At 43.0% G+C, this 23,322-nt stretch overlaps 1 protein-coding gene across 2 annotated transcripts in view; it reads left to right on the top strand.

Moving 5' to 3' along the window:
- The window catches only part of RHBDF1 (rhomboid 5 homolog 1), a 353,037-nt gene extending 330,639 nt beyond the window's left edge, over positions 1-22,398 (top strand). For both annotated transcript variants that reach the window (XM_075565248.1, XM_075565249.1), the window contains 3 exons: positions 14,262-14,362; positions 19,558-19,711; positions 21,459-22,398. In XM_075565248.1, coding sequence (XP_075421363.1) covers positions 14,262-14,362; positions 19,558-19,711; positions 21,459-21,878 — 675 coding nt within the window. In that variant the 3' untranslated portion in view covers positions 21,879-22,398. The remainder of the gene's footprint in view (positions 1-14,261; positions 14,363-19,557; positions 19,712-21,458) is intronic.
- The last annotated feature ends 924 nt before the right edge of the window (positions 22,399-23,322 follow it).

Below are 23,322 nucleotides of genomic sequence, written 5' to 3'. Positions count from 1 at the left end.
TGTCAGAGTAATATTGTGCTTTTGCATGCCTTGTTTGCCTTGTGCACATGTTCCGCAGGCATCTGTAGTGATTGAAATCCTTGGTAGTGCCAGTTACCTTGTAGCTTTTCCACAAGGCATCCCTGAAATGGTAGAGTGCTAGAAAGTCAGTTGTAACCCATGGAAGGTGGGCCCCCCGTACCCTTATTCTGCGTAGTGGAGCATGGGTATCAAAGAGTTTTATGAACTCGAACTGGACATAGTCGAGCACAGAATCCGGGTCAGGAATTAAGTCGATCCTGTACCAAGGGCAGTTGGTAAGGTCAGCCAGAAACTGTTGTGGGTTAAAGTTTCTAAATGTTCTAGCGAGGAGAACTTTAGGGCTTGATTGGGGTGGTTTAATTTTCCTTACACAGTACACTATTGCATGGTCACTGAAAATGTCAGGAAGGATGCCAGAGGATTGGATTCTGCTGGGATTTGAGGAGAGAATCCAGTCTAGCAAGGAATGGTTGTGCGATTTCAGGTTTGTCTGTGTGGGTTGGGAAATGAGTTTCGTTCGGTTAAGTGACTTGAGTTGTGTCTGGATTTTGTGGTTTTTAGGGTTGAGCCAGTTGAAGTTGAAATCCCCAAGAACTAGCAGCTCACTCTTCTCATTCAGAGAGGAAATGGAGGCAAGAAACTGGGTGATATCAGTCAGGGACTGTAGAAGGGATTTAGGGGGGCGGTAAATGCCAGCAACCAAGACGGGCTTAGAAGTGGGGAGGCAGATTTTGCCAACTAGCATTTCAAAAGAGGGTGGTCTTGGGGGCCAATTTAACAGTGTAATTTGTAAGGTGTCTGCAATATAAAATAAAATAACACCCCTCCTCCTCTCTTAGCTTCCCAAACACGTTTATACAACCCATGGAGCGATACCTGTGAACAAAAAGGAATACACCTAAAATTCCTGGGAAATGTGCTAATTATGATCATTTGAATAGATTTTGCATGTTCTAATTAGCATATACACCAGGTATCCCATGTGTGTTCAGTTTTGTGCACAGATATCTCTCTACGTGCTGTATAAAGGTTTTTTGGGGGAGGTATATAAGTCACTTGGGACCTCTTAACGTATTTCAGAGTCTCTATGGGAGTAACTCCACTTTTTGGTATGATCTAAATAACATAAGGTTAAATCCCATATGTGGTAACTCTATCTGTGGTTAGGCGTTGTTAGGGTGAAATGTTCTTTTGCATATCATAGCACTAATGGCCGTTATACTTTCCGTCGGAAAATGTAATTTAACCAGTTAGTGCAATTTTTAGACGCATGTTAATGCTTAGCAAGGCCTTAAATTATGTTAGCACCTTGTGAAGTCAAGGACAGTCATCTGGACCCAATAGAGGTAACTTAAAAAGGAATATCAAGAGCCATGCTACTAATAACAGCAAATGACTATTTTTGATGAAGCACAAGGTCACTTTTGAGCAACTTCCATAAAAAAGTGTTTCCTTTACTGACTTTTCTTCTGCAGGGATCCCTCTGTCTAAGTAAAACATTTTTTGACTGTATTTGCCAAGAGCTCTTCTGCAGGTCGGCTGCTCTGTGTATCTAGTGTTCTTTCAGTAGCTCATTGCATTCCACCATTTATTTGAAACAGTACGCGTTTTTCCCTGAAAATGGTGCCATGTTATATCTCATGTCTGCCTCTGAGGTACATGATGCAAGCGTTTCAAATTTCCCTTTTGTATTTCTGGGTGCACATTTTAAGTCTGTATATATTTTTAAATATAAATCTTTTGCTTCCCTTTTTATGCACTCCACTTTTATGCAATCCACTTTTTATCTCAACCATCTCAACTCTGCGTATAATCTTTTGGGGAGCAGGCCACCACAACTAGAGATCTATTAAAGCGGCAGTCGAAGTTTTATTTATTTATTTATCTTCCCTTTAATATGTACATCAAAACAATCCACACAATGATAAATAATTAGCTAAGTTGCCGATTGATCTAGTCTCCACTGATCAATAAGTGAAGATTCGGCTCGGGGGTTCACTAAATGGCTGTCCGTGCAGCAGGAGAGGACCAAAGATGCAAAGTTCCGTGGGGAAGATCATGTGACCAGACAGTCACTAGATACAATTGGTGCACTGCTAGAGAGAGGGCAGGGCTCAAAAAGGGGTGTGCCAGAGCCTATTTCAGAAGAGGAAGGGGATCTGACTTTGTAAATGTTTGCTTTAGAAACAAAAAATGCTTGTTACATTATAATAAATCGGCAACTTAGTAAATGACTTATCATTGTGAGGATTGCATTGAAGGGGGAAAAAACGCAGCTTGGACTGCTGTATATATATATATATATATACACACACATACCTACATACACACATATATGTATGAACACACAACAAAGAAAAAAAGAGTTCCTGTATAAAGCACTCAAAATGTTTGGAAAACCAATGCATTTTATTAATAATACAGAAAATACAAACAGAATAAAATATAAATAAAATAACAAAGACCACTAAACTCCTAAATACTAATGCTCTAGATCAAGTATGTATGTATATATATATATATATATATATATATATATAGTTGAGTTACTATATATATATATATATATATATATATATATATATATATATATATATATATATATATATATATATATATATATATATATATATATATATATATATATATAAAGTAGATTTTACCAGATTGGAGTCCGGAAAAAACGAGACAGCACACAGTCCAGTAGTTCCAATGAAGCTGTATTCAAAGTAACATGGCACCACCTCCAACGTTTCGGTCCTCTGAACGTGACCTTCCTCACGTTCCTGAGGAAGGTCACGTTCAGAGGACCGAAACGTTGGAGGTGGTGCCATGTTACTTTGAATACAGCTTCATTGGAACTACTGGACTGTGTGCTGTCTCGTTTTTTCCGGACTCCAATCTGGTAAAATCTACTTTTTACATGTGCATATGGGACAAGCATCAGCATCTTACAATTGTTTACAGTGTGCCAACTGAGTGGGATTTTTTCATATATATATATATATATATATACAGTGCTTGACAAATCACCCAAAAATCTACTCGCCGAACCAAAAAATCTACTCGCCACCTAGTCCCGCCCCCAACCCCGCCCCCAACCCCGCCTCTAGTCCCGCCCCCAGCCACGCATTTTTCAAAAAGCCATAAATTGAATAAATTCCTAGTAAGAACATTCGTTTTTGATATTAGTTTATTTATTGTATTACATTATACTACAATTAGTCCTTGGTGTGTGTGTGTGTGTGTGTGTGTGTGTGTGTGTGTGTGTGTGTGTGTGTGTGTGTGTGTGTGTGTGTGTGTGTGTGTGTGTGTGTGTGTGTGTGTGTGTGTGTGTGTGTGTATAAATGTCAAATCTAGAAAAAAAAAGCCAGATGTGAATGACTAGTTTCCTGAACCCTTAACTAGTGTCTGGATGCCCCCGCTTCACAATATTTAAAGCAGCAATCCCGTCTGGGATCTTACCTGATCCGCAGACCCTCAAAGTCCAGGTACCCTCATTCCCGCAATGTTATACATTGGAGGGGAAGTGTTCGTTACCTGTCTTCTGGGTTAGGGGGGGTTCGATGTCTTCCGTGTGAAGCTTGAGTCAGATCTGGAAGTAAGCAGTATAGGTTATTTCAGTGTAGTATAGGGCAGTTAAGATATCCAGATCCAGAGTGTGAGAGTGTGTGGGGGAGAGAGCGAGAGTGTGTGGGGGAGAGAGAGAGAGAGAGTGTGGGAGAGAGTGAGTGAGAGAGAGAGTGAGTGGGAGAGAGAGTGGGAGAGAGAGAGAGTGGGAGAGAGAGAGAGTGGGAGAGAGAGGGAGTGGGAGAGAGAGAGAGAGAGAGTGGGAGAGAGAGAGTGGGAGAGAGAGAGAGTGGGAGAGAGAGGGAGTGGGAGAGAGTGGGAGAGGGAGAGAGAGTGGGAGAGAGAGTGGGAGAGAGAGAGAGAGTGGGAGAGAGAGAGAGAGTGGGAGAGAGAGAGAGTGACAGAGAGAGAGAGTGACAGAGAGAGAGAGTGACAGAGAGAGAGAGTGGGAGAGACAGAGAGAGAGAGTGGGAGAGACAGAGAGAGAGAGTGGGAGAGACAGAGAGAGAGAGTGGGAGAGACAGAGAGAGAGAGTGGGAGAGACAGAGAGAGAGAGTGGGAGAGACAGAGAGAGAGAGTGGGAGAGACAGAGAGAGAGAGTGGGAGAGAGAGAGTGGGAGAGACAGAGAGAGAGAGTGGGAGAGACAGAGAGAGAGAGAGAGAGAGAGAGAGAGTGGGAGAGACAGAGAGAGAGAGTGGGAGAGACAGAGAGAGAGAGTGGGAGAGACAGAGAGAGAGAGTGGGAGAGACAGAGAGAGAGAGTGGGAGAGACAGAGAGAGAGAGTGGGAGAGACAGAGAGAGAGAGAGTGGGAGAGACAGAGAGAGAGAGAGTGGGAGAGACAGAGAGAGAGAGTGGGAGAGACAGAGAGAGAGAGTGGGAGAGACAGAGAGAGAGAGTGGGAGAGACAGAGAGAGAGAGTGGGAGAGACAGAGAGAGAGAGTGGGAGAGACAGAGAGAGAGAGTGGGAGAGAGACAGAGAGAGAGAGTGGGAGAGAGACAGAGAGAGAGAGTGGGAGAGAGACAGAGAGAGAGACAGAGAGAGAGACAGAGAGAGACAGATAAAGAGACGTCAAGGCGCCGTGACGTTGACGCTGCTCCGCGCTGATTGGATGTTTTCAGCCGACAGTGCTCTGAAAAACAGCTTGGCTGTCGGCTGAAAACTCCAGCGCCTCAGCACGCCTGCGGACGCTCGCGTGAGCCCCCTCTAAAGGCATCCTCATTGAGTATGCAGGGGCTCAGCGCGGAGCGTCCGCAAGGCTCAGCGCGGCCTGTCCTTCTATGGACTCGGCCAGAGAGACAGATAGAGAGAGAGAGACAGATAGAGAGAGACAGATAGAGAGAGACAGACAGAGAGAGACAGACAGAGAGAGACAGACAGAGAGAGACAGACAGAGAGAGACACACAGAGAGAGACACACAGAGAGAGACACACAGAGAGAGACACACACAGAAAAAGAGAGACACACACAGAGAGAGAGAGACACACACAGAAAAAGAGAGACACACACAGAAAAAGAGAGACACACACAGAAAAAGAGAGACACACACAGAAAAAGAGAGATACACACACAGAGAGAGAGAGACACACACAGAAAAAGAGAGACACACACAGAAAAAGAGAGACACACACAGAAAAAGAGAGACACACACAGAAAAAGAGAGACACACAGAAAAAGAGAGACACAGAACACACACAGAGAGAATGAGAGACAAAGACAGGGAGAAGGCGAGGGCGACATAGGGAGAGGGTGACACTCACAGACACACACTCACTCTCACAGACACGCAGAGACACACTCACGCAGACACTCACGCAGAGACACACTCACGCAGAAGACTCACAGACACACACTCAGAGACACTCACTCACACACACACACACACACACACACAGACACACACACACAGACACACACACACAGATAGGCACACAGACAGGCACACACACAGACACACAGACAGACAGACACACAGGCACACTGACAGACACACAGGCACACTCACAGACACACAGACACACTCACAGACACACAGGCACACTCACAGACACACAGGCACACTCACAGACACACAGGCACACAGGCACACTCACAGGCACACTCACACACAGGCACACTGACAGGCACACTCACAGACACACAGGCACACTCACAGACACACAGGCACACTCACAGACACACAGGCACACTCACAGACACACAGGCACACTCACAGACACACAGGCACACTGACAGACACACAGGCACACTCACAGACACATAGGCACACTGACAGACACACAGGCACACTCACAGACACACAGGCACACTCACAGACACACAGGCACACAGGCACACTCACAGACACACAGGCACACTCACAGACACACAGGCACACAGGCACACTCACAGGCACACTCACAGACACACAGGCACACTCACAGACACACAGGCACACTCACAGACACACAGGCACACTGACAGACACACACACACACACACAGGCACACTGACAGGCACACTCACAGACACACAGGCACACTCACACTCACAGAAACACAGGCACACTCACAGACACACAGGCACACTCACAGACACACAGGCACACTCACAGACACACAGGCACACTCACAGGCACACTGACAGACACAAAGGCACACTGACAGACACGCAGGCACACTCACAGACACACAGGCACACTGACAGACACACACACACACACAGGCACACTGACAGGCACACTCACAGACACACAGGCACACTCACAGACACACAGGCACACTGACAGACACACAGGCACACAGGCACACTCACAGACACTCAGTCTGTCACTCACACACTCACCGGGTCACACGTGGCAGCAGTGGGGTCTCCGCACGGCAGTGGGCCCTCTCCAAGACATGGGACACACAGCGCAGCGTGGGCCTCAGCAGCAGCAGCAGCAGGTCCCAGCAGCAGCAGCAGCAGCAGGTCCCAGCAGCAGCAGCAGCAGGTCCCAGCAGGAGCAGCAGCAGGTCCCAGCAGCAGCAGCAACAGGTCCCAGCAGGAGCAGGAGCAGGTCCCAGCAGCAGCAGCAGGTCCCAGCAGGAGCAGCAGCAGGTCCCAGCAGCAGCAGCAACAGGTCCCAGCAGCAGCAGCAGCAGGTCCCAGCAGGAGCAGGAGCAGGTCCCAGCAGGAGCAGGAGCAGGTCCCAGCAGGAGCAGGAGCAGGTCCCAGCAGGAGGCGCGCACGGGGGAAGCTGGGTTTGCACTTCCCCCTCCGTCCCACGTGGGGAGCGGAGGGTGCGGGGGGGCTGGATCGCGCGCTTGTTTTGGGCTTCCCCCTCCGTCCCACGTGGGGAGCGGAGGGGGGAGGGTGTGGGGGCTGGATCGCGCGCGGCGCTTGTTTTGGGCTTCCCCCTCCGTCCCACGTGGGGAGCGGAGGGGGGAGGGTGTGGGGGCTGGATCGCGCGCGGCGCTTGTTTTGGGGTTCCCCCTCCGTCCCACGTGGGGAGCGGAGGGGGGGGGGCTGGGTTGCGCGCGGGGCTTGGTTTGGGCTTCCCCCTCCGTCCCACGTGGGGGGGGGGAGGGATGCGGGGGATTCTGGGTTGCTGGGGGGAACAGGCAGCGCAAATGGCAGGACACTCTGCTTGCCCTGTGCACGCGCGCCGGGACCACAGGATTTGCCGCCATTTTTTTTTAACTTTTTTTTTAACCCAATCAGGGAGGGGGATTATTTATTTATTTATTTAAAAAAAAAAAAAAAATTGGCACGAGCAGGGGAATTCATTGAGCTGCAGCACGGGTCGCCAGCTGCCTAAATCCACTCGCAACGGGCGACAGGTTAACATTATTTGTCGAGCACTGTATATATATATATATATAGTAACTCAACACAAATAAATATGTATACCTGTTGTTACTGATGATATGAGCATATGCTGAGGTTAATGGAATGTAGAGAACCCTCTTCAAGCCAAGGGAAAAAAATATTAACCCTTGTGAATGTAAATTAGACTGGCTGGTCAGTAAATACCCCTACCTAACTTGTTGTATGGTGGAACATGATATACAGACAAGTGTAACCATCAGGTAAATCGTAATAATAGAAACAAACATATAGGAGTAGGACACTAATAATGCTGGATCCAGGTTATTTTGCCAAGATAAAGTCCCAGTAGTTGTAATTATGGTAGAGACATGTCCAAATCCCAGATGTATCTATAACATGAATAATGTTGGAATAAGTTCATGATAACATGAGTGCTGCACTAAACTCATGATGATAACACTGTGTGAGATTCATAATACAATTGAGCAGCAGAAAATATATAATACTCATCAGATAGATTCTCCAGTTGCATATTTTGCAGAGCAGCCCAAAATAAGAAGTGGTTAATACTTATGCCGTCCTGATGGGCAGCTCGCGAATTGGAAATGCAATGTTCCAGAAAGGTAATTACATTACACTCGGGGAACAACATTGAATACCCAAGAAGAGCTAGAAAAATATCTTTCTGCATGGGACTTTAAAGAGAGGTGCATGTCTCATCAAGTGTGGCCACACATACTGTATATACATAGTGAAAAAGAGACGGCACACTGCTCAAGTAGCAGGGTAACACTCACTATTGTACTTTTGTATCACATATTCCGAAACACATTATTCAGCACTCATTTGTAGTAAAAAAATAAATTGCCTTTATTTCAAAGGAACAAGCCAGGCATAAAAAAAAGTGACATTTCAGACCCAAAGTCAGCCTTTCACCTACCTGATAAAAGGCCGAATGCAGACCTGAAACGTCGCTTTTTTTAATGTCTGGCTTGTATAATGTGTTCCAGAGTGTATGATACAAAACTACAATTGTGCGTGTTACCCTGCTACTTTGGCTATGTGCTGTCTCTTTTTCTATTTTTTCTACATATAAAAGTCAGAAGCGCATCAACAGATGCATCTGATAATGTCCCACAAAGTTTATGTAATGCATTATACTATGGTTAATAGTTATTAACGTGAATGTAGATTATGCTTATCTGACCTAATATGGTTTATTAAATGTATTAAGTATGAGTGTACAATAACGTGCATATAACAATAATTACCAAGAGACAGAATTTGTGAACAAAACTTTTATACACACATGGTTAATTCACTGTGTGAAGAATAAATTCAGAAATAATTAACAGGGAAAATAACATCAAATAACATCAAAACTATGAACAAGAATTCATCTCATCTTTTTGGGAGCAGAACTGCCAGGCTCACTAGAGCCACTGGTAACGCGTCTGTAATGCTTGTAACTTAATTGGTATGGACCTTATAGTTTTGCCAATGTGCATGTGCAGTGTTTTGGTTAACTCGTCTCTACGCAATGAAAATCCCGTTGATACAGTACAGCTAACGTAAGGATGCTAGTTTGCCCATCAGCCGTTGTTTTTACATATCATTAGTTTTGTGGATACCCTTTAAACTTAGGAGAAATAACGGCCGTTACCTATTTATGTAGAATCACGTTAGTAGGCCAGATTTAACAGACCTCTAAGGATCTACCACTCAGTTGTATTCACCTCTCCCGTCTTTGTTGAGAGGTATACATACAATAACTACCATGCTAATGTAAATATAATCTCACCTTACTGTGAAACACTCTTATCATATTGCTTATGTTTGTATGTATTTATATCTTTATTTACTGTATTGGCCTGAATATAGTGCGACCTCACACATAATACGACCCCTACAGTTTTGAAGGTGTTGTACAGTGAGAAAAAAAAGGTCTCGAATATACCTCAAGGTTTCTTTTTTCCTCCTGCTTCTTGCCTAGGGGTGGTTTTTATATTTTTCTGGAGCAATTTTATTACTGTTTTAGCTTTTTTTCCCATACCAACACAGACACACACTTACCAACACACACACTTACCAACACAGACACACACCAACATAGATACACACACACACGTACCAACATAGACACACACACTTACCCTCAGACACACACTCACCAACACAGAAACACAGACACACACTCACCAACACAGACACACACCAACATAGACACACACACACTTAACAACACACACATACTTACCCACAGACACACACACTTACCAACAGACACACACATTTACCCCCACACATACCAACACAGACACACACACTTACACACACACACTTACCCCCCCACACACACACACCTACCCACTGACACACACGCACACTTACCCACACACACTTACTCACACACACACTTACACACAAACAAACAACCAACCGTGAGATCTAGAGAGGAGCAGCTCAGAGCAGGAGTGCTCTGCAGCGAGACCTGCTGCCCAGAAGTGGTTAAGCTGACAGCCTAATCTCCTTCTCCCTCTTGCTGGCTACAGCTGTTCTTACCCGGCCAAATCGAGATGACACCGGCTCAGGTCAGTCCCTGCAGAACCGGGACGGCTGATCACCGTAGCCATCTTGTATTTTTCCCCCAGTGTAAATGCTAGGCTGTGAATATTGTGCGAGTGCAGGTTTTGGAAGGGCAATTTTCAGAAAAAACCTTGCACTATATTCGGACCAATACGGTATGTGGCGCCATCGATGTACAGTACATAGCGCTTTCCAGCAGTAATACATGTGACATAATAGGAATAAGTGATTCATACATCAAATTAGACATTAGGAAAAGAAGTCGCTGCCCTGAAGAGCTTACAATCTAAGTGGTAAGTAGGAAGACCTTCCAGAGATAGTACAGTATGAGGGTGTTATGGTAAATGTCTCTGCAAGGGGTCATCGTCAATGCATATGAGATGTACTGTATCGTTTCAGCCACCGTATTTACCCAAACCCTTAGTGAAAGAGGTGTGTTTTAAGATGGGCTTTAATGGTGGAAAGAGAGGGTGCAAGTCGGATATTGAGGGTAAGGCATTACAGAGGTGTGGGGCAGTGAGAGAGAGGTTTTAGGTGGCAGAGGGCTTCAGATTATGGTGACCAGATTTTGAAAATGAAAAACCGGGACACACAAAAAAATTATTAATACAACAAATGACATGACTAAAAAATGAATATTATAATGATATGTATCTAATAGTGTCACCATTGATGCTGTATTATTCATTCTACCTTTTCCCATTCTCTCTCTACCTTCTCCCCATTCCCTCTCTACCTTCCTCCCATTCTCTCTCCCTTCCCTCCCACATTTTCTCTCACCCCCCCCAGTCTCTCTCCATTCCCTCCCCCCAATTCTCTCTCCCTTCCATCCCCCATTCTCCCTCTCCCTTCCCACCCCCCATTCTCTCCTTTTCCTACCCCTTCCCACCCAATCTCTCCCTTCTCTCCCCCCATTCTCTCCCTTCCCTCCCTCCCCCATTTTCTCTCTCTCTCCCCCTCCATTTTCTCTTTCTCAATCTCCTTCTCTATTCTCTCTCTCCACCCTCCTCCATTCTCTACCCCCCCATTCTCTCCGTGACCTGCACAGACTCACAGCCACTGACCAGCACAGACAGACACAGAAACTCACACAGACAGACCAGCACAGACACACAGCCACTGATACACATTAACACAGCCAATGACCTGCACAGACAGACACAGAAACTCACACAGAGAGACCAGCACAGACACACAGCCACTGATGCACAGACACAGCCACTGACCTGCACACACACACGCTCTGAGGAGGAGAGGGGGGCGGGGGGGAACTGTTCGGTCACCATATGTCTGCAGGGATTTCTGCACAGGGCCAATAGTCCTGTCTGCAAAGATTTCTGCACAGGGCCAATAATCCTGTCTGCAGGGATTTCTGCACAGGGCCAATAATCCTGTCTGCAGGGATTTCTGCACACACACAGACTAACATACACACACGTTCTGAGGAGGGGCAGAGGGAGTGTAGGGGGGGAAACTGTCTGGTCACCCTATGTCTGCAGGGATTTCTGCACAGGGCCAATAGTCCTGTCTGCAAAGATTTCTGCACAGGGCAATAGTCCTGTGTGCAGGGATTAATCGACGTCCAATATTAGAGATGTGCGAAACTTTCCAAAATGCATTTGCACACTTTTTGGCATTTTTAGTTTTTTACCAATATCAATACTTGGCAACCAGCAGAACATTTAAGGGCTAAAAGTTTATCAGAAGTCACATATTTCCGCCATGAATTCACCGATTCATCAATGAGTCGCAGCTTGGTTACAATTCCCAAATGATTCAGCAACCATTTGTTCTTCTCTCCAGCAAAACCCCATATTTATGGGAGTTAGCATCAAATGAATTGAAATGTTTGGGTAATTTTGACTGTGATGTGTCTCAGCTTTTGACTGACTGGGGCCCATTTTGCATGGCTCTCCAACCTGGGTGAAAGCGTCACACATCTCAATCCAATACCTGTTGTCGGAGCTTTGTAGTTGCCTCATCTGGTAACTATTCTTCATCCATTTTTTTAATTGGGCAAAAAATAGATTCACTTGTTTAGACGTTACTATTGCGGAACAGTGTGCAGAAGAATTTACTGATCACATATATCAGTGGTGGGCAACAAAGGTCACATGTGTGGCCTTGGGCCCCCAAAATGGCCACACGTTACCCTTGACATTTACTGAAGAAGTAGAACACATGGGGGTAGTAGAATGTGAGGGAGGAGAGAGAGTAATATGCAGGAAGAGAGCGTGACATGGGGGAGTGTGGGTGGCATGGGGGACTGTGGGTGGCATGGGGGACTGTGGGTGGCATGGGGGACTGTGGGTGGCATGGGGGACTGTGGGTGACATGGGGGACTGTGGGTGGCATGGGGGTGTGTGGGTGGCATGGGGGAGTGTGGGTGGCATGGGGGAGTGTGGGTGGCATGGGGGAGTGTGGGTGACATGGGGGAGTGTGGGTGGCATGGGGGAGTGTGGGTGGCATGGGGGAGTGTGGGTGGCATGGGGGAGTGTGGGTGACATGGGGGAGTGGCTACAATGGGAAGTGGGAGACATGGGGGGGTGTACCTCTCTTCCCAGCACACAGGGACATTGCAGTCATGGGTAGAAGCTCCTCACCTCACCGCTTTCTCCGGTCAGCTGCCTAATGCTGGTGCTCTTATTAATACTGTCCCACTGCTCTTCTTGCCCTCAGAACTAGTGCTAAGCAGAGGAGAGGGACACTATTCATGAGTATGCTGGCAAGCTGACCAGGAGTGAGTAAAAGCTTGAATCTGTGACAGAAATGTCTTCGCTCCCTACCTACGGGCTGCCTGTTGCTTACCAATGGCATATGCTCTGGACTGCTCTTTTCGTCATCTACAAAATGTAGCATATTATTGTTACATGACCTCCCCTGTAAATTAGTGCTACCCACTGTAGGATCTTGTAAGCTGCTTGCTGCCTAGGATCTTATATGTTGCCTAAATTCAACAATTGAGCAGATTTTTTCTTGACCGGTGCTTACAGTTTCGCACTGTCAATGTCTATCCCACAGGCTTCCAGTCACAGGCTTCTTTCTTACCCCATTATCTTTAACTGTGTTAAAAAACATAAACACAACGCACAGGTTCCACATAAGTCATTAAGTTATTACAATCTTAGATTTTTTTATTGTTTAGTTGCTTTATCACCATACCCATGTAAGACCTGTTGATGAGTGTAAATTTTACTAAGGTTACTTTTGATTCTTTCGTTTATGACATAAGATAATTGAGGCTTCTTTTATGTTACTGCATTATCCTCCACTGTATCAAACACCTTCCACTTTACATGGGGCCTCCCGAGTACCATATTTTGTTGTACATAGATGTATGGACTATATAAAAAAATACATACAGTATTATAAAGGAGACAGGTAACTTAAGCTACAGTATATATCATTATTTGACTGCTTATTATGCACAAGTCCAACATAATCAGTCTGCTGATTAGAGATGGGTGACTTTTTTACGCGAATTTGGATCCGCCGCGGATCGGTCGGTTCCTTTGGTCCGTGGATTTCAGCAGATCAGTCTGAAAAAGGGTGACTCATGTTTCGCGGATTTTTTATTATTATTACTAATACACTCGTGGATTCCGAAACCCGTTGATTTGTAGAATCCAATCGGTGGATTCAGCAATCCGTTGGGGAATTCCTTAAAATCTGCCAACAGATTGCTGAATCTGCGGATTGGATTCTACAAATCCATCGATGGATTGTATCCAAAGACGGGTTTTCATGAATCCGCGCTGATTAAAACCGACCAAATACGTTGGCGGATTTTACATTGGTAAACGGATTTTGGGAGGAAAATGCGAAAAATCCAGGAAACAGATTTGGGCGGATTCACCCGTCTCTACTGCAGCCATTAAATTGTTACTGGAGGTCATATAGAAACATCATTTTTTAAATAGAAGCTTGTGGGATCCAGAAATCCTGCACTTTAAATGCAACCATAATGATATTTCATCTAAAGCCATGAAATCACAATGGGCTTTATTCTATTATGTATAATCATGTCAATCCAGCGCTACCACACGGAACGATGCGCTGAAGTCAATAGGACTTTTTGTGCAATGCCAAGAATCAGCGCTTTATAGAGCAAGGCCCTGTGGGTCTGGAAAAGTTTGACATATAGGAATATAAGACCAACGTGAATGTCAAAGCAATATATTTTGCTCACATAGTAATATTGATTATCTTTTGCAATTTTAGCACAGTACAACATTTGGTAGGGAAAATGTTTTAAAGGTTAATATTCATACAATAAATCCCTGGTATTTCCTAGGTACATTGCATGGATGATGTGTGTGGACTACTGCCATTCCTAAACCCTGAAGTTCCAGACCAGTTCTACAGGTTGTGGCTTTCTTTGTTCCTGCATGCAGGGTATGTTGCTTTGTCTTACTTGGGAATACATTGATACTTGTTTTAATCATTCTTCTATTTGGGAGCTAAACAATGTATGTATGGGTTTAGGTCAATATACTGTAGATGATCAATTCTCTAATTATTGATGTAAACGATGAGATAACCATTGACTATAACACAGTAACCTCATTGCTTCTATAGAAGCCATATTGCAAAACCACAGAATTAAACATGTTTAATATAAAACTTACATCTGTGACTTTCAAATAGTGAATATGGTCTATTGTTTAATGTATAGAGATAATCATAGGTGACATTATAATGTACAGAGCTTAAAAAACCTCACAGGTTTATTTTTCATATGCATTGTGACAGCATAGTTACAAAGAAATGTGCAGAATATATCCTAAAGTAATTAGTAGAGAGAAACTGTGCAATAGGGATGGGCAAACTTTTATTTATTTATAAAATATTTTGCCAGAAAGTAATACATTGAGAGTTACCTCTCGTTACCAAACCAAAGTTCCAATCTGCTACGAAAATGGAATTTCTTCACAAGTTCGATTTGTTTGAAAAAAGTTGTATCTATATTTTATATATATATATTTATATATATATATATATATATAATCCAAAAACAGCCGGCACTCCACTTGAAAGTAAACAAAGTTTGGTGCTTATCCCATAACACAATAATAGACCATACGATACCGGTTGAAGCACAACATCAAGGGACAGCACACAGGTAAGTTGATCACAAATTATTTGTATTGACAAAGAGACACAAAAATCGACGTTTCTCAAGTTGCCTTTCTCGCACCACCTTGAAAAAGGTCCCACTGGGGGACCGAAACGTCGGTTTTTGTGTCTCTTTTTCAATACAAATAATTTGTGATCAACTTACCTGTGTGCTGTCCCTTGTTACCTGTGTGCTGTCCCTTGTTACCTGTGTGCTGTCCCTTGTTACCTGTGTGCTGTCCCTTGTTACCTGTGTCCTGTCCCTTGATGTCGTGCTTCAACCGGTATCGTATGGTCTATATATATGTAGCCCTTTTTCTGATGCTCTAAAGAGACTACTGGTCACTGCACACACCTGTGGCTCCAGGAGATCTGAGCCTCCGCTAGCTGGGAGCCTGGGGTAACACTTATTAGCGCAGCGCCTCCACTTACCCAGGATCCCCGTTATATGAGATTCCCCTGGGCAAGAAACATAACAACACACATGTTTTGAACTGGTTTTGCTGTAACGCAATAATAACCTTTTGATAATGAACCGTGGCAATAACACATATCACATTACTTATACTATAACGCTCTCTTTAGGAGTACTGTCTCTGTCCCGTCACCGCATGCCCCACACCGTGTCCATGTATGGTAATGTATTTGTAAAGGCTCAGTCCTTTGGCCACTTCACTAGTGTCCTCAAAGAGTTATACCTAAGGCAGGATCAGCGCCTGTTGACCTGTGTTGGTGCACTTGATGTAAATACCTTCCAGTCACGGCGGTGACCAGTAACAGCTTCGAAAAGGATCCGTCGATCCAACGCTTTGCTTCCTGATGTCACAGTGTCCAGCCGCCTGGTCCCAGATGACTGCAACAACCGCAACGCTGTACCTTTGTCCCTAACTGGCTTCCCTGCAGCACTGCAACCTACTGTGCCTTAGGGATTCTCCTAGGGGCCTGCGGGGAAGAAATGTCCTATGCAGGCGGGTCACTGACCCCCTGCACCCACACTACCTCTTCCTTCACCCTCCGTATCCCCTCTCACTAGCTCAACCAAATAACTGCTGCAGCTGCACTGCACTCAACACTGTGTCTTCTTGTCAGCGCACACAGCACTGCAGCTGTGTCACTGACAAGACTACACACACACCTAAGGGCAGGGTCCCTACCTTAGGGGCCTTTCCTCAGAACCTACCCACTAACCTAGTGGGGAGTGGGGCCTACCTGGGACCTGGGGATAACCTGACCTGGTGTAAGAGCCACTTGCTCCCTACACCCTTCCTGCTCCCAGCTCCAACTGCCGTTCTCCTAAGCCCGCGAAAAGTATCTCTCTCTCCTCTCTGGAATCCTGGCCTCTCATTGGCCGCTATGAGGCACCTTGGGGGAATTTGGCCCTAAGCCTCATGGGAACTGTAGTCCCGTGGAGGCTGCTGTTGCATTGGGTCCACGTGCGCACTTGTATTGCGCCTGCGCGACTCCCTAATGGCCGCCGCAACTCCTGCACACCTTCTGCGCATGCGCAACCACTGCGCATGCGCGAGCAGACACAATGGCGGCCCCCGCTAGCCGAGTGCGCCGCAGAGCCTCGGAGCGCTCCCTGCTCCGGCCCCCACCTTCTCTGTGTGCCGGCGGGTCCGTTGCTGCCTCCGGCGGCACCCGCGACCGCTCGGCGCGCACGGAGGGGGGTCTCTGGGGCTGAAAAGAGACCGGGGCTACATATATAATATGATGCGAAAATTTGACAACTCATATTTGCTTAGATATGAAACATTTGACTAAGCAAAAGCAAACACAATTGAAGCAAGCATAAAAAGTTTGCAACAACAAACCTGAACAGTTTGATTCAATGAATTAAAAAATAAAATAAAACTTCCAACAAACTTTCGTGGGTTTGCCATTAAATAGTAACGTTTGTCCGAAAGGTTGTGGTCCGATCTTTGGCACATTCACCCATCACTACTCTACAGAGTGTCATCAAGTATGTATCATTTTATTTCTAAAGCGTCAACAGCGCTTTATAAAATTACAATACAAGGTAAATAAAGTACAAACAATAGAGATAAGTGCACCAGGGAAATGACAACATAAGGCAAACGGTAGACCTTCCCCAAAGAGCTTACAATCTAAATTAAGTGGAGTGTTGAGAGGATTAGCATAAATGAGTAGGAGTTTCAGTCAGTGTCAGAGGTGCGTGAGCAGCAGATGCATGAGGAGGGCTCTGGCTGTCATACTCACAGCTTCTCTAACGTTGAGTAGGAAGCGGATTCAATGTTGCCATAATGTGTCATGATCAAGAAACCTGTGAGGTCTCAAAAGCTGTGTGCACTATCATTTCATGTTTGAAGAACTTGTCCGCTAAAAGGTATCACAACCAAGACGAATTCCATAACTGTGAATTGCATGTTTTTTTTTTTAGCTTTACACCTGTCTGGTACTGTACAGTTTATCATTAAAGGGGATGATAGCATACTGCATATACTGTATTATGTGTAGTGTTGTCAAAGGTCCTTAAGATGTAATGGTGTGCAGTGGGTGATGCCACGTCCTGGACCATGGTGGGTGCTGCTTTGCTCTCCATAGGAATGTCTAAGCTAGATGTCGGCGCTATGCTTCGGCACAGCCCAGCATCTGCCTGGACATTGGTAGCTTTAAAAGGACAGCCCCACATAGCAGATACATTAAAAAAAAAAAAAAAGGGTAACAAAACAATAGTTTCTTATGATTATTTGATGACTCTGGAAGGGAAAAAATGAATTGCTTTGTGTATTGTGAAAAATTATTGCTTTCCACTGTTCTTTATCTTGTCAACGAGTTGGGACCAGATTCATAATAGGGTGCTAAAGGGTCCCTTTTGTGGATATGGGCCTTAGTGTTCTCAACCCTTAGCTATTTGGTCAATGGGGGTATCCTAATTTATTTCCAAGTTTAAAAAGGGAATCATTAGTGGGGTGACAGTGTCCTGAACCAAAAGGATCCACAAACCATATCAACAAAAACAGGGATAATTAAAACCTATTAAATTATGTGTTCACATGGAAATACGAAACGTTATATGTTTAAAACACATATTTGTCTACATTTATGACAACTGGGTGAATTACCTGCACCTTGCCCATTCGTTTATTTTTGTACTACTGTAAGTGGAATAGCCCTAAAAGTTTGTAGAATCATATCACATTTAAATGGGGATGTTACAGATGTAACCAGATTTACTGTCGCCAGAGCGGCTGGAAGAAAAGCAAAACACTGCATCTCTGGCAACAGTAAAAGCCATGGCTGCCTGGCCAATGGCCAAATAGGAGACCCCACAGAGAATTTATCACTGCCTGGGGTAGCCACAGGACCGTGGGTTCACCCGGCAGCGAGCAAAATAGGGCTGGCTACATCAGTATATTGGTATTTGTCATTTTGAGCTTAGTTTGATGCTAGTGTAAACTCTGTGCCAAAGAGACAGGGTTGTATTATGATGTACCAAAACCTCAAAAGGATTATGATACATCATTAGAAAATCGAACTTATTATGTATTACTCTCATTGAAAACAAATGTATGCAAAGTAAACACCTTTACTTACAAAGCACCCGTCATATTCGGGCAGCTGTAACCACCATAACTTTATCAAACGTAACATCAGTAGCATCACGCATTCATTTCAACACTTAGTAGAATAACATATGCACAACTTATCTGTTAGCAATATTGTGATTATTAACACTGTCTAGTTGCTTTCTAATACATGAAACCTCTTTTTCCCACTTTCCACTGCAATTTATATATTCTGCACAGAACATTCACATTCTTCCAATAGGATTCTTTTAATACGATAAAAGCTTCCAGACAAGGTTCTATCAAAACAGCTTGCACACAATACATAATAAATCATGGAGAAGTTATGAGATAAATGGGTGCTACAGTATGGGGTTAAAGACAGAGGATTTGAAGTGAGAGAATGCAGTGGCTGTTTCTCTGTGCCCCAGTCACCAAATGTTACATTATAAAATATTCAGGTCAGGAATCATTGGGGTTACCTCACTAAGTTACACAAACGTTAATGTGTCATAGTGAAGAGATCTCACTGTTTCTATAAATTCAGCTATGTGCACTTTTTATACGTGTCAGTACATTGTACCAAACAATTATATTAATGCTTGAAGTTTATGGCTGTGAAAAGTGGGCAAGTGTTCATTATCTGAATCTCCTGGGTGCTAAACTGGGGCAAAGTTGGATCAATAAACAACAATACATTTAAAAAAAATGAATCATCCTGAAAGTAATGTTTGTTTTGTCCCAGTTCTTTTGCCAGAAGACTTTGATAAATAGACCCCTTATGGTAATGGTGTTTTGTATTAGATGCAACATGTCTTCTATAATTGTTCTTCTACTGTACTATTCATTAAACAGTAATGTATTTCATAAGAGTATTTAGTTGCACATATCACAGTAGAAATAATAAAATCCCAGTAATCCTTTTTTGGGCGTTTGTTTTTGCAGACTCTTGCACTGCTTAGTTTCCGTGTGTTTCCAGATGACTATTCTCCGAGATTTGGAAAAGCTTGCGGGTTGGCATCGAATCTCAATTATTTATATACTGAGTGGAATTACTGGAAATCTCACTAGTGCTATATTCCTACCATACAGAGCTGAGGTAATGATCCTTTTACATTTCACGGTGTCCTTTATTTATGGAAATAATATGAGAACTCCAGTAGCTTCTTTACAAACTGGAGTCCATCCTTTAGACTACAATAAAATATTATTCGAATTTGAGAAGGATTTAGCTGATTGAATAGAGACAAGATGGAAGGAAACATCTATTTATTTTTTTGCAAACTAGACTTTTACACAGCTTGTTCATTTCAATGCTAATGAAATATTTTGCAGAGTTAAGTATTCACATGTTATTCACTAAACTCTGCCGGAATCAATTAATAAAAGCGTGTACAGTTGTTTTACTGCCTCAGGTAATTGTTTTATATTTGTCAATTGCTTCCTTAAACAACAACTCAAAACAATCTCCTCCATGCTAAACCGTAAACACTAAAAAAAATGATATACTCCCTGCTTTTGCACTACTCATTAGACTAAGTTTATTGCTGTTTGTGTTAGTGGTGTATTCTGGTTACTTCTTTTTGTAGTCCCAATTTTCTGTTCAGTGTGTGAACCTGGGGTCCCCATGAGCCAAACACCACTATTTTCCGTTTTGGAGACCCCAGGGTTCCCAAGATACTTAGAGATTAAGTTACCGGGTTTAAATCTCAAGCAAGAGAAACAAAATGGCTTCCCATTCTCAGCACAGTAGAATGCTGCAACATTATTGATCGTGGCTTCCTATAGTATAGATAGTGAGATATAGATCTGCAGGACACACCCTTGACAAATAATGGATGTTTGTTAGGGTTGATTACTCCTTTAACTTTCATGCTTTGATTTGCATGTGGGGCTGATATTAAACGGTTTCCCTATGGATATGCTATACTGGATTACAGTAGGATTTTATTTTTTAGTTTACGACAACCATCCCTGTAAAGTTACCACATGGTTTCCGAGACACATCTGTAAATAATAGAACTGATATCCTTCTTAATTCTCACATTACCTTTTTTTTATTCAAACTATCAACCGTAAGTACTCAAAAGGTTCATCATATCCCAGGTTACATGATGCTTTCAGGCTATTTCTAGAAGTGCTCCATTATTCTCCGCTGGCTGCCTTCAAAGAGAGACCTTGTTTGAAAACAGATATAGCCAACATTATTGAAACCTGTTATTGTGCAGTAAAGCACTGAGAGCCAGATCCAGAGAGGTCTGTTATATAAGGGCTCATAACGTCATGTTACCTAAAGCAGTAAAGTCTGTTACAGCTCAACCCCGTTATAACGCGATCCGTTACAACGCGATTCAAGCATGGCTCCCAATTTTCGTATTTATGAATACTTTACAACATCATTTTTGGTATTTTAAATACTTTATTGTACAATGCATACACTTGTACATTATTTCTAACGCGATCTGCTTATAGCGCGATGTGATTCTTTGGACCCCATGCACAGCGTTATAAGGGGGTTGAGCTGTATTTTCCCCGAGGTTAACACAAATCCACAAAGCTACTTATGTGCAAAAACATCATCAATTGTTTAACCCATTCGCATTAGCTTAATGTCACGTTATTGTATGGCAACTTTAAAAATGTTAGCTTTACGGATTGTTATTTCTTGTAATGGCATCTTTAGCCAAAGTGTCATCATTTTTATCTATAGTTTGATTTCCCACAAATGACAAAAGCATAATACAGAAGTTGCTGAATTCACTTTTATTATGTTGAAGTTTGTGCATGTTTAATATAGCATTTCCTTTTGATGTGCATGATGGAATTGGATGCTTCCTCTTTTCTAGGTTGGACCGGCTGGGTCACAGTTCGGAATTTTGGCATGCCTTTTTGTGGAACTTTTTCAAAGTTGGCAAATTCTAGCAAGACCATGGAGGGCCTTCTTCAAACTCGTGGCTGTCGTCATTTTCCTGTTCACATTTGGCCTTCTTCCTTGGATTGACAATTTTGCCCATTTTTCAGGCTTTGTTAGTGGTTTTTTCTTATCATTTGCATTTCTCCCTTACATTAGTTTTGGCAAGTTTGATATGTATCGTAAAAGATGCCAAATTATCATATTCTTGTTAATATTTTCTGCGCTTTTCTCAGGTCTAGTTGTTTTATTCTATTATTATCCTATTAAGTGTGAATGGTGTGAATATCTGACTTGTATTCCCTTTACAGATAAATTCTGTGAGAAATACGATCTAGATACACAGCTGCATTGACTCCTTTTAATGAGAGATTGATTTTTATATGAACAACATTTCCTAGGCTTTTGTATGCTTTAGAAATATGTTGTTATATTATCATTATGGTACTGAAGGAATTATATAGCCATCAGAATATCCCACAAACTCACAAGTACAAATTCATGATGGGTAATTACGTTTATTACAATGATCAAGAAAGTGATCGGTAGAAAAAAATGATAACCTTTTGCTGTGGGAATAGAAAATATTTTTTTAAAGTATCCATTATGAAAGTATATACTTATTGTGCACACTGTTTGTTAATTTAAATTGTATATATAGCATTTGATAAATTTGCTAAATTGTATCTCAGATGATTTTACTTTCTGAAAACAGAACTATTTGTTTCTTTGTTCACTTTTATTGAACAATTGTGTGATGTCTTTTTCATGGACTAATGTCATTACTATGGTTTTTGAATAATGATGTTTACTGCAATTAATGCAGTGATTAAAGGAATGGTAGTGTTTTAGCTACCTTAATCTGTAAAGAAAAATACTGAATGTGCTTTTTTTTATTATTGTGATGATATACAGTATACAGTTTTAACAGGTATCTAATTGTGATTCCACAGAATCATGACCCTCAACATACTTATTATACATCTCCCCAACAGCAATACTTTATAATATGTACATTAGCAACAATGAAAAGCCATTCTCTCAACAGTAGGTTGAAAGACACATATCACATTCCAAATCTTATTTACAGTTTTATTGCACGGTTCTTCAACCTTTGGCTTTTGGGCTAAATGTAGCAATGAAGGCTCTCTGATTTAATTGCAATTGTTTACACAGCAACATGCTTTTTACATTGAAATTCACTTTTTTTAGATGAGAAAATGAAAATACACAATACAAACATTATTAAACATGTTTGTAACATGTTGGCAGTATTATTCTTTCATTGAAGTACTTCACGGGGATTCTTCATTTGTGTTCTATTCAGGGGAAGACAGAGGCCCCAAATGAAGCTGCTCCCAACAAGAATCGTGCACTCAAATGCATAGAACAAATATTATAGACATTGTATTAAATAACAATAATCATAAAATTATCTGAACACAAAAATAAGCAGAAGGAAGGGCATGACAAAAGTGGAGTTAATAGCATAATTTCAATACTTTTCCAAAGCCCATAATTCAGGTATTATCTCAAATAAATCATAGTGTTTTTGCTCATATGCATGTATATGATTTTAACTCTCAGTCCATGTGATATGTCCCATATCATGTCCCCTTTTAGATGGAGTATGCTTCATACAGTATATATATATATACTAGCTGAGAGACCCGGCGTTGCCTGGGATCGTAATGCGTAATCTGCGGCTCTTGATGTAGTGGCTGTATCTCTGTATTTTTGCTGCTGCAGTGATGTTTGGGTTCCTCTTCTGACTCTGGCTCTGTGTTGTGCAAGGCGTG

This window comes from Ascaphus truei, chromosome 11, assembly GCF_040206685.1.
Source record: "Ascaphus truei isolate aAscTru1 chromosome 11, aAscTru1.hap1, whole genome shotgun sequence".
NCBI classification, from domain to species: Eukaryota; Metazoa; Chordata; class Amphibia; order Anura; family Ascaphidae; genus Ascaphus; species Ascaphus truei.
The sequence above is the reverse complement of the archived record's forward strand: the minus strand, read 5'-3'. Positions and strand labels throughout refer to the sequence as shown.